This window comes from Xyrauchen texanus, chromosome 10 (assembly GCF_025860055.1).
Source record: "Xyrauchen texanus isolate HMW12.3.18 chromosome 10, RBS_HiC_50CHRs, whole genome shotgun sequence".
NCBI lineage: Eukaryota > Metazoa > Chordata > Actinopteri > Cypriniformes > Catostomidae > Xyrauchen > Xyrauchen texanus.
In genome coordinates this window covers 46607735-46621019 of record NC_068285.1, presented here as the reverse complement: position 1 = coordinate 46621019, position 13285 = coordinate 46607735, and the positions used below count along the sequence as shown (strand labels likewise).

The window sequence follows — 13285 nt, the reverse complement described above, 5'->3', positions numbered from 1 at the left end:
TGTAAAGTCCTCAGCAAAGGCTGGAGAGTATTTTGGAGGCCTGTAAATAATGAAAAGTAAAATGCGTGGAGCACCTTTTAACACACTACCCAAATATTCGAAAGACGGGTAATTCCCAAATGATATTTGCTTACATTGATAGACATCTTTAAAAAGATGCTTAGTAAGTTTGACAGTTTTCCTGTAAATTGTTCCTTGTTTTTGGGGTGTTAAACTTAAACCTTTTTTTTACCCAGCTCAGACCAAACACAGGAACCATAAATTGCACAACGTCCTTTATTTTTCTGTTGTATGGATTCTTGTCACATGACTACAAAATTGTTACCTACATGTTTGTGACATCACACCGACTGACATTTGAAAACATATTCATCATAGAGTAATTTTTTGTGTGAATTACATTTGAATGTATCTTTGAAAAGATCTGCACCAAAAAATGAGCCCCACGTCATTGATTCAGATATGGATAATGTTCCTGTGAGCTAGCACAAGCTGCTGTGTTGATAAGAAGTGATCAGCTTTATTTAGAACCTGCAAGACTCGTCCGGTCACAATGAAACTGACATCAAACACAAACAACAGAGGTTGAACTCTTTTATTACAATTCTGTTGCTTGTACATTTGAAATGCCATCACACATTATGATGACAATTACAACAACAGAACGTTTGTCAATGCAGGGCACGGCACTCGATCAGTCTCAACCTCAGCCCTGACTGAAACTGATGATAATATCCAAAATAAAAATGTCCCCTTTACATTTCTTTTCTCCAATAACAAAGACCTTTCCAAACGTTAAAAAAAAAGAAAGAAAAAAAAGGAAAAGCAAACACAAAACACAGTGGTCAAAGCTTTCCTTTTTTTCTTTTCTTATTTTTCTACAAAACTGCCTATGTGAAAAAAAGCTTATTATAAACGAAAATGACATATTAAAATGAATAGGAATACATATAAAATACTATGGAAAAATCCCCCAAATTTTCTGATTAAGTGATTTAATAATTTCATGTATGATACATTTATGCATTCATGTTTTGACAACGTCTAGTTTAATTTCAAACAGAATATGAAACTGAAATAACAAAAACATAATGAGAAATAAAGTCATAAACATACACAGCAACCTGCTGTCAACAAGTTTATTTAACAAGGTTTAAGTGCATGTGGAAATATGGGTGTTTGTATGAATGTGTATTCATAACAGGTAGAATGACACAATCTAACTACATATGACTGGTTTTAATATATGTTGAATGTTTTATGTGTTGATTTTGTGTTTAATGGAACATGTTTCAGTTGTTTGGTGTTCTATTATGCTGAATGTTCTTAATTGCTCATTTTCTACTGTATATTGACCTGTTTCAGTGACGTCACTTTTTCCCACTGCTGCCATATTTGTGAGCCTCAGCGGGAGGAAACAATGGTGGTGAATGGAAAAACACAAAAAACTATATCAAGAAAAACATAACAAATTGCTTTTGATCCATGCCAAGTCCTAGGAAAAGTTCATATGGGTCTGAAGACATCACAAATATTGCCAAATTGAACTTTCAAAGACATTAAATATATTTTATCCACGATTCATCTCGGTACACCGGCGAGTCTGATGTGTGACCGGCAGGAACACATGCCCACCGGTACATCACCATAAAAATCTCTCATTCAGACATTACAAATGTTTTTGTGCTGTTTCCTGGTCTGATTTAGTCATAGTATTTAAAATCATCTGTGAGGATATTGTCTAAGGTATATGGAATATTAGTCACAAACCTGGCAGCGCTGTCATACAGTGACATCACAAGAACCAGGTCAGTAGTTGCCTGGATTCCACCTTGAAATTCTGTGTTAATTTGAAGATATGTTTAAAGGACAGACTGGTCTTGAATTTATGTTTGACAGCAGATCAAATTTCCAGTGTACAGACCAATTTTAAGCACCAAGTTCATAACTGCCTTAATTTTAAGTCTCTTAAATATTTGACAACAGGGGAAAACAAATATTAAATTGACCAGTATAGGATGTACACAAAATTTTTCTCAGGAATATGTTGGATGTGTTTTTGCATAAATATGATTGATGAGAATCATATAAATGTACATTTTTTAACATTTTGTGTGTGTGCGCGTGTGTGTGTGTGTGTGTGTGTGTGAGAGAGAGAGAACTGAAATGGTGTTCCTCACATGAGGAATTTGACCATGAGCACAGAGGTGATAGTGGGAAAGGTCAAGCTGACAGCAGACAGGTGTTGGTGACCCATAGCCGAGTTACACAGGTCAGTATTGCAGCAGGTCTTGGTCATTTTGTAGACTGAGGAGTTTGAGGTAGATGGAAAATGTATGTCTTCAGTTCTGTTGCATTTGGCCACTTCGAGACATCCTTTGGACTTAATCGGCAATATCCCAGCTAATGTAGAGTCAGAGATACAAGAAAAAACAGATTAAAATGAAAAATTCAGAACAGGCCTTTACAAGTGATGTAACGTCTAAGTTACATATGTAACCTCCGTTCCCCGATGGAGGGAAAAAGACGTTGTGTCGGAGAAGCAACACTAGGGGTCTCTCTTGAGAGCCAATAAATACCTCTGTTCTATGAAAAAAGGCCAATGAGAAGTTGGCAGATGGTATTTGCATATCCCGCCCCCGGACATACGGGCATTTAAGCAGGGCGAATACGGGAGTTCATTCAGAAAATTTCTTCGGAGCCGATGGTTGTGCATGCAGTCTGCTGAGAGTCACACACCAGTTCCTGTTTAATCCTCTGACGCTCTGCATGCTTTTGGATCTGACGGCAGATAACATTCTCCTTCCTTGCACGGCTGTGCATTTGTTGCCCCTGGGCGCATATATCGGCGCTCAAGAGAGACCCCTAGTGTTGCTTCTCTGACACAACGTGGAGAGAGCGACAGAAGGGGAACTAATGCTAGGCAAACATTCTTCCTGCTAGAAAGCGTAAGGAATTAAACTCCCTCAAAATAATAGACTGAAAAGCAGTGGTACTGGGACCCACCTAGAGGGCCTTAAAATGACTTAAATTTCATTTAAAATAAGAAATATTAAAATAATTAAAATAAACTAACTTAATTAAAATGCTCAAAATACTTTCAGATGTATGCCCAAAAATTATAAACAGACTCTTTTGAAACTTCTAGAATCCAAAATTATAAATGATTCATTATTTTAATCAGACATGTCTACTTTCGGGCAAGGGGGCCTTCAAATGTTGTCTTGGACTATGGGGGGCCTGTGTTGAATAATCAAGAGGGCATGTGTTATTGTCTTTCCTCATGAATGACATTAAGTACACAGTTTTGTATCTTTGTCTTCTGATCAGATTTTCAAATACTTTTTTTTAAATTCACCTCAGAGCTGGTTGGTTTGGTTTATAGTGCACAATTATTTATGAAGGGTTTTATTAAGCCCTTTGAAAGAAATGTATGTTGAAAACACTTCTGGAACCCTCTATAACTCTTTTTAAACTGGGAAGGAAGATCTGAAAGTTAAAGTATTTTTTCATTATACAATGTACTCTTTTAGTTCAAATGCTCAATTCAAAAGATCAAGTTTGTCAGGACATCATTGTGAAAAAGAATATTTTTTCTTTAGTGACATGCCTGGTTAAATGAAGGTAAAATAAAAATAATAACATTCAGAATAATAATAATTTCTGTCAAACAGATTTTGAAATGAATGAATTTACCAGCCTTCCCGACACCAGAGAAGCACTGAGTCCCAACATCACACGTCAAATTTTTTGTATTGCATAGATTCCAAATACCAATTGCACACTCATAACACTGCAGAGCCTGACCTGACCAACACAGAGAGAGAGATGGAAAAAACAAAACAAAAAAACAACAACATTAAGTGACATAAATATCAGGAGATTTTAAAATGATGATTTCCAACCCTGGAGAAATCGTGGAAATGAAAAAAAAAAACAACAACAGAAGTTATAGATTAATGGAAAAGTCTCTGCTCTAAAATATTTAATAGACTATATGAAAAAATATGTATTCAGTAATCCTGAACAACTTTAAATGTCAAGGAAATGAATGGGTTAAAATGTGGGAACCCTGATGTGTCTGCTTCTCAGATGTTTCCCCTGAGAAAAAAACCACTAAGAGATTCAGATGAGACTCAATGTCTCCAACTGGACTCAGATGTGTCAACAAACCAAAGTCTGCAATTCAGAAGTCAGAGTTTTTTCCTGCACCAGCAAAAAGTCCCCCTTGTTCTGCATTTTAAATATAACTCCCTTTTCAACTCATAGACCTTATTCACGCTAGCGCCATCTTTGATTTTTAATGAGAATGACAACAAGGCTGTGAGGGATAGACTTAGGGCGTTTTCACACCAGGCTTGTTTGGAGTGTTTGTTTAAGAACCTGGTGTGCTTTTTCCACTTGGTTCGGTTTGTTTAGGCAATCACACTCCGATCTGCACCAAAACACAGTTTGTAAATGAACTCAGGAGCGTTTCGCTTGTGGTGCAAACTGACCTAACGGACCAATAAATCAAATAATATCCCTATAAAAACCATGAACATAACTGAGGGATAGCCTCTGTAATTCATCTTCAAAGCGTGGATATAGCCTTTTGCCAACTATATTAGAGATAATTGCACGTTTAAAATAGGAGCTGTTTTATCATTCCTGAGCGAATTTTAGTACAATTGTTTCTCTCTTTTGGATAATGTTAGAACAAAGTGTGACTATTGACATAGTTTTGGTCCATTTTCAAATGATGCCTTGTGAAAGCGAACCGAATATAGAAGAAAATGCAACATTGTAACAATTTAGTCACCGTTTCGGAACAAAGCAAATGTTCTACAGGTCTGAAAATGCCCTTACAGTCTTTTCAATGGGCAGTACTGCAGATTGATAAAATATCTGTCCAAGAACATTCAGTATATATTGAACTCCAGACAACATGAGATGTGTAAAATCAGATGTGATCTAGGAGCTTTATACAGCTTAATACCGTTCATGTCATTGAAGAGACTGTACATCTATCCCTCACATTCTCATTGTCATTCACGTTCAAAATCAAAGATGACGCTAGCGTGAATAAGGTTTATTATGGAGGATTTCAATACTTTATATGGAAAATTCTGTCGTTATTTATTCATCCTTTTCTTTCGTTCTTATTTGCTCATTGTTTTGTTTGACACAAAGGGAGTTTTGAAAATGTCTGAAAACATTTGATTAAAAAAAAAGTTACAACAAAAACATGTGATCCATAATCCATGCAATTTGTGTGCTTTATTCCAAGTCTTCGGAAGGCACATGACGGCATTGTGTGAGGAACAGACCAAATTTATGTCTTGATCATTGTCACCATCCACCATATCCAATTCAGCACTTGTTTAAACTCAAAATCTTTTATATTATAGAAAAGTAGTATAATGTCACTAAAGTAATATATTTCTAATATACAAGTATTATAAAGCATATAATATACAAGTATTATAAAGCACACACAATAACCATAAACTGCTGAGCCTATGGTGGAATAATAGTGACGACAATCCCAAACTGAGGACATAGCGTTCTGAAAGTGACACTGTCATAGTTCAGGTAAAAAGTCCCTAGAGTGACGCATCCCTTGTGAGACTGCCCTTACATGCACACTACGACGTGCCCCGCTGTGAAAGGCATACTACCATTCTACCCTTCTATTTCTGCCATATCTGTACAGGGCAGAGAGAAGGAGAAAGAGTATCATTAGTTCACTTCAGGCACATGCACAGACAACACACAAGAGGAAGCGGCAGACTGAAAATCAAAGCATTCTTCAGCCTTTAGATGTGAGTGTTGAGTCCGGGCAAGTGTGCGCTCACTCGAAAAATACTTGAGTTATGTGAAGCACCTGAAGTATTCAAGAAATACTGAGGTAAAAAAAAAAGAAAAACTGCAGCAAACCCTGCTGTGGAGTACAATAAACATCTATAATAAATCATGTGATTAACATGTGTGTATGTGAAATTCTTCAAGCCACGAAGGTGACTTTTAAGGAATAGTTCACCCCGCACCTAATCCAAAAAAATTATTTACTTACAGTCATGTTGTTTTAAAAATGTATGACTATTTATGTCCAGTGAACACAAAAGCAGATTTTTTAATTCATAACTTTTGCTATTGATTCCTTTTTTTTTTTTTTTTAAAGGAATATTCCGGATTCAATACAAGTTAAGCTTAATCGACATGCAGCATTTGTGGCATAATGTTGATTACCACAAAATAAATGGACTCGTCTGTCCATTTGGGAGGGTTTAAATGCAGAAATGTGAAGCTTATAATTTTATAAAAGCACTTATATTAATTCTTCTGATAATTATATAATTATGTATTATATATTAGTATTATATGAGCTCTAAAGTTGTTTAAATTGTAATTTTTACAGTCGTTTTATGGTCTTAGGGTTTGTTGACATTACATCATGGCAACGAAGATGTAAAATTGTATTTTAGTAAGTGATTTGATCACAGTAAAAAAATAGTTACACACATATTGTTTATGAATTGTGTCTATACTTTTGAAATCATGAGTATTTTAATGTTTACGGATTGGCCTCCACTTCCATTGTAAGTGTCTCACTGGAACACAGAGTTTTGCATTTTTAAAGAAAAGGAGGGAGTTGAAATAATTTACTTAGTATCTCAGCATAGATACTATGCTGAGATCTAGTTTCAGTAACTGAGTAAATTTCCTTTAGGCATTGAGGATCAACCCACACAACCTCACTCGCACGCATGCACGCACACACACACACCTACCTATCTAAATGATATCGTACCATAGACACTTTTAAATAAATAGCATTTAAATTACTACAGATTTAGCTCACTGCTGGGGATCCATTTGTATCTACATATACAAGGAGTAAATCTCTACTCAGATCAAATGCCAAATGAAACATTACATCACAGATAGTTATTGTGAGTTTTTCTTTGTCACATGGTTAAAGAACAGGTTTTTGAAACATGAACCATTTGAACAAAACCATTCTAGTGGGATAAAAACCACAGCATGAAACACAGAGATCAGAGGCCAATTATCTGTCAAATCTTCAACACCCTCAGACAGCCACTATTGTGGCCGTTACAAAATGAGTCAGTAACACAGGTAAACACATTGGTTGCTGCGTCCTATCAAGTGTACAAGTGTATTCAGAGTGTTGTATCACTGGATGCATTTGCTATGGGCGATCACTAAACAGACTGTTATTTAGTTCTTCAGTGAAACTTGTTCACAATTCTCACTTCAGTTCTTGTTAACCCAGTTTTCAAGCACCACATGGAGGAGTTTCATCTGAATGATGGTGTGTACTGATGGAGAATGCGGTTTTGGCACAAAAGTTGTGTGGCACTGTGCAAAGCAGCCACCCAGCAGTTTACAAAACTTATCTTCTGAACCAGATTTCAAAGCTGCCTACTTGAAATGTATATCATCAAAGTCATGGATGAAGGCAAAATGTGTAGTTAAAGGAAAGATTTACAGCTACCTCACATTCCAGATTGACTCTCTGTTTGAGCAACAAGCCATATTTTAAGTGGTGTTAAAATTACATCTGATATGTGAGAGACAGATCCAGCAGATCCACCGCACACACTGACTCTCTGAAAGGGCATCGTTTGCTAATCCCCTGATGGTTAATCTCTGAGATGAAACAAAAAGGGCAATCCCATGGACTAGTGGATCACTGAATTGTTGTTCATTCTAATAGTCAGGTCATTCATACTATTTGGTGACTTTCAAGTCAATTTTAATAAGTTTGCTAAAAAGAATACAAACTAATTAAAAACGTTTCATTTATTGCACTAGAGTCAGTTCCTCATGTTGTGTGTGCTACATTATATTTGACAAAAATAAGTGCTACATAATCACATAAAAAATAAAGTGTTTAGTATTATATTCTCTCAATAGCATGCATTCTTTTGTGGTAAATTTGAAATTTGGACCCTGATAGTTGTGGATTTGTGTGTGTCCTTTAATCGAATTGAATTGCTCTAAATGATGTCACACTTTGAAAGTGCAAAATAATGTTGGATTTATTTGAAGCATAAACTGTAACTTGTGGTTCCTAATTTTACACATTTTATGTTGTGTTTCCATGTTTTATGGGGACTTTCCATAGATATATTTTTATTCCTCACAGAAAACTTTCTGCATTTTTACATTTTCAAAAAACATAATTTAGTATGATTTATAAGCTGTATCGCTCATGGGGAATCTTTCGGTAAAAAATTTCCCTACAACGCCAAAAAGTTCGAGTTTACTATCCAAACACACACACCACATTGGAAGTATATACACTATTTTTATGGTTCATTTGTTTTTTCCCCCTGTTTTTCCACACTTGTTCAATACAGAATTTGTTCTACTTTGTTCATTTTATTTTTCATGCTCATATAAATGCTTTGGCAATATAATGTACAATTTGTCATGCCAATAAAGCGAATTTGAGAGAGAGAGAGAGAGAGAGAGAGAGGGAGAGAGAGAGAGAGAGAGAGAGAGAGAGAGAGAGAGAGAGAGAGAGAGAGAGAGAGAGAGAGAGAGAGAGAGAGAGAGAGAGAGAGAGAGATTTGAGTTGAATTAAATTGAGAGATATGTGGTGGTGGCGTAGTGGGCTAAAGCACATAACTGGTAATCAGAAGGTCGCTGGTTCGAACCCCACAGCCACCACCATTGTGTCCTTGAGCAAGGCACTTAACTCCAGTTTGCTCCAGGGGATTGTCCCTGTAATAAGTAAGTCGCTTTGGATAAATGCATAAATGTAAATTGAGAGAGAGAAGGAGCATTGTGTTATCTGCAGGATTATCCCACATCACTCTTTCTCTCTCTGAAACAATTGTCAGGAGGTCTGAGTGACTGATCCATGAGTCATCATGTTGAAATAAGAGAGCGATCATCACGGGTTTACAAGATGTCACGGTGCATGTATTTATGTACTATTTAATCAAATATTCCCTCAATTTAATACATAAAATGTATTTCATTGTATTTCAGTTTCATAAATTGTATTTTATGTAAATATGGGTTCAGGTTTCATACTGTCATCAACCTTGTTATTGTGTCAGATAAATGCTGCTCTGATTGCACAAAAAAATTTGATTAAAGAATTAGCCTATAGAATTAAAAAAAACTTAAATATCTTCAATAAGCTTACTTTGAATCTATTTATGAAATACTTTTGTTAGTAGTTTCTATTCTATTCTAGTCTAGTCTTGTCAAGTTAAGTCAAGTCTGGTCTTGTATTCTATCTAGTAGTTTTGGCAAGTTACTTTTAACAAGTAGCTTCCCCAACACAGTTTCTAAGATTTGAACGGAAGCGTATTGCATTCACTTGAGAAAAAAAAATCTACTCTGTTTTTCTGAATTAACGACTTAATTATCTCAGAATTACGAGATAATTTTTCATGGAAAAAAGTTTTTGCTCTGTTTTTCTGAATTAACGACTTAATTATCTCAGAATTACGAGATAATTTTTCATGGAAAAAAAAGTTTTTGCTCTGTTTTTCTGAATTAACGACTTAATTATCTCAGAATTACGAGATAATTTTTCATAAAAAAAAATATTGAGATCCCTCAAAATCCTGCCAGGAGCTCTATTTTAGCTGGATTGCATGGAAGTAAACATGTCCCGCCTTTCAAGTTTAATCCGGTTTTATTTTACTTTGGGTCTGAGACAATTTATAGGGATATATTTTAAACTTGGCCTTCAATACAAAGACATTACTGTCTATGACATTTGTAATACTGTCATGGCTGAGACGCACTTTGATCTTCCAAAGGACACTAATTACACGAGAACTACCGGAATTCTATAACTACTAGAATGGCCATAGTGGTCATTCTGACCGTTCATACTAGACTGTACCAAAATGTCAGGTCATATTTACATTCGAAACTTCTATTGAGGTTTTAGAATGAAGCTTCTAATGTCTGTCGTCATATTTTATGGCGTCATCACCCTAAAAATGTATTGAATAAAATACAATAATATGGATCAAATGGAGCGCCAAGCGAACGCAGATAGTCCTACATAATACGATCTTTTTTGTAATATATAATAGTGCTAGACTATATAAATACATAGTCCTATATATTATATATTAGCTGCTAGACTGCCCCGGAAGGTGCGTGCCTCGCTTTGTGTACAGCAAGTTTTTCACCACAGTGAAAATGTTTTCGAAAGTCTAAACGCCAACAAACATGGATTGAGGCGGAATATTTCGTTAGATAAAAACATGTTGTGAATTTTGGAAATTATTACATCTATCCTTTTTCAAAACATGTTGACTTTTGGACTTTACAACGCTCTGGAGTTATTGGAAATTGGAAACAATCCTATGCAGCCGCCACTGGAATCAAAATCCATGAATAAATGAATCTGTTATATTAATAATAAACACCAGGACACGAAATTTTAATTCTAATGAATGTGAAAATGTATTAGTTCATCGACAACCACAGAACTTGCTATTGTAGCTAATTACAGATACAAATTTGATTATTTTGTAATTCTGAGATAATTAAGTCGTTAATTCAGAAAAACAGAGCAAAAACTTTTTTCCATGAAAAATTATCTCGTAATTCTGAGATAATTAAGTCGTTAATTCAGAAAAACAGAGTAGATTTTTTTTTCTCAAGTGAATGCAATACGCTTCTGTAGATTTGGGTACTTTGATGGAATCATTAAACAAACAGCGCCCTCTGGGACAATCACTTGAATTTCACAAGTTTCAGATTCACAAACCAAATAATGAACCCCAAAGAAAAACTAATGACCTGAAGAGTTTAATCCACAAAATATTGCAATGCTTGTAATAATCCAAAGATAGAGAGCACTTGTAAGTTACAGGGTCCTCGTTTAATTTCTGCATCAGGGACTGAACGCATAGCTAAAGTGAAAAGCTCTTTTTTGGCAAGGATATTTACATACTTTAAAACCAAAATTTTATGTTTGAAGTAAATACAATAAATGGCATACATGAAATGTTAACTTACACTCTTTGCTCTTGCTCTTTTTCACTTTTCCTTTATTGATGTAGCAGGTTTATCAATTCTGTTGCAACAGTCTCACAGTGTTTGTTCTGTTGGAGCGTTTGTGCAAATGACCAAAGTGACTTGTACAAACATGACTATGAAATGGTTCTCAGTGCATGCTGTTGGGTGTGTGTGATAAGCTACAGTTAGACAAATGCCTTCTGTATTTTTACCAATCAAACTTCAACCATAGAAATCAATAGAGGAAGAAAAAAAATACATGGGATTACATGGATCCATGAGTTTTGAACTCATAAACAATGTATTCAAACACAAAGGAACACCCAGTTAATTGACTCTTTGCTCCATGTAATCTTTAAAATAATGGCAGGGCAGATCTTTTGGAGTCTAAAGGTAAACAGACAGGTTCTACATCAATGGGCAGGTTCTGCCCAGAGTGCTTTTGTCATCTGGGTGGGTCTCTCTGCCTCAGGCTATCCTGTCAACCAATGGATCAAACCAAGAATAATGCAGCCTTCCCAAATGTCCTAAATACAGGGTTGGGGAGTAACGGAATAGATGTAATGGGATTACGTATTTAAAATACAAAATATAAGTAACTGTATTCCACTGCAGTTACAGTTTAAATCATTGGTAATTAGAATACAGTTACATTCAAAAAGTATTTTGATTACTGAAGAGATTACTTTGCATTTTATTGTCATTTGTTTCATTTAATATTTAGTCTTTTCAGATGGAAAACATTTATACATATAAATGATCCAAAGTGCATTTGAACAGCGGTGAAACACTTTCTTATGATGTGTTACATTCATACGAGCAGACAGAGAAGTACGTTTGAAGTAAGTTTGGAGCAGAAGAAATATAAATAAACCTTGTGTAAATTGTCAGCTTTACGCTAAGCTAAAATGCTATTTCTAGCCATTTTACAAGCACATGTTACCAGACACGATCATATTTTTTTATTAAGAAAATTCACATCAGATCATAATTTCTTTTTTTCTAGTAAGACCTTTGATATTAGGGCAAAAAATAGTATTCTTGATAATAATTTTCGTATTGTTTTCATGTAAAAATATCAAAAAATCCTTAAAACAATATCAATTTGATGTTTCTTGTTTTAGAAACAACACTGCATAAGATATTTGGGTTTTTCAGAGAATGTATTTTTAACATGTGTATTTGTCTTACTATACTGACAGAATTTTTATAGTCAAAATAAGTGAAAAAAAATCTACCAGTACTGAAGAAGAAATCCAAAGTATTTAGAATATGTTACTGACCTTGAGTAATATAATATAATACTGACTGGAATGTGTTACAGCATGTATTCTGTAATCTGTAATGGAATACATTTCAAAAGTAACCCTCCCAACCCTGCATATATAATATGATTATAATTATCATCTTAAATAGACACATGGGAATCCAGCATTATGATTCATATTCATAATTACCTATTTCAAATTATTCCATAAATACAAAAAAAGATTCAAGATTTTTACTTATTTCATCAAATTGAAATAAGTCATCTTTAATCATTACACAGTTCGATTTAATGGAATTTTGTTATGAAACTGAAATGCGTAAATCTTAAAAACAGGCTAAATTCTTTTTTGGAGTGCAAATCACATGATGGAAAAAAGTTACAACAGAATATCCCTCATTGGATATTGACTGAAATATTTGCAGACTGAGTGAGTCATCATCCACAGGCATCTAAATGAATATGTTCAGATGTAACAGATGTTCCACAAGGACTGAATAAGTGTGTGAAGAGAACAGTTAATAACCAAATAATAATAATATATGATCTACCAGGATCAAATAGTTAATATTCCATTTAACTTCACATTCTCAGTATGAATTTATAATCGAAATAAAATTAAACACTCAGTAATCTCACACCAGTTCAAAACATTAAAAACTCCGTCTTACCCACTGTCAAACACAGGGCGACTGCAAACAAGCCGAAAACGACTTTGTTCATGTTTCCTGCTGTAGATGTGAATGTTCTGTAGAGGACCGTTATGCTCCAGTCAGACTGACATGAACGGCGGTGATCCGCTAGATTTATACGTCCACACCCACAGCACCGCCCGTTCCACCGCCCAACGAGGAAGCGAAAGAAGCCTTAGCAACCGACTGACGAGTCACATATCAGAGAACACATTATGGTCTAAACGTCTTCCAAACATTCTGTTTTGGTTGTTGGGATGTGGAATGTCCGATTTTCATAATGTGAGTTAACTCTCAATTAAAGGAATATTCCGGGTTC

The 13285-nt window shown here is 35.0% G+C and overlaps 1 protein-coding gene across 1 annotated transcript; it reads right to left on the bottom strand.

Moving 5' to 3' along the window:
• Positions 1 to 262: 262 nt before the first annotated feature.
• Positions 263 to 13064, bottom strand: spaca4l (sperm acrosome associated 4 like). Its single transcript, XM_052135582.1, has 3 exons — positions 12946 to 13064; positions 3697 to 3807; positions 263 to 2403 (listed from the first exon to the last, which is right to left on the bottom strand). Exons 1-3 carry the CDS (start codon positions 12995 to 12997, stop codon positions 2177 to 2179), a joined length of 390 nt encoding a protein of 129 aa, XP_051991542.1. The 5' UTR covers positions 12998 to 13064; the 3' UTR covers positions 263 to 2176.
• Positions 13065 to 13285: the final 221 nt, after the last annotated feature.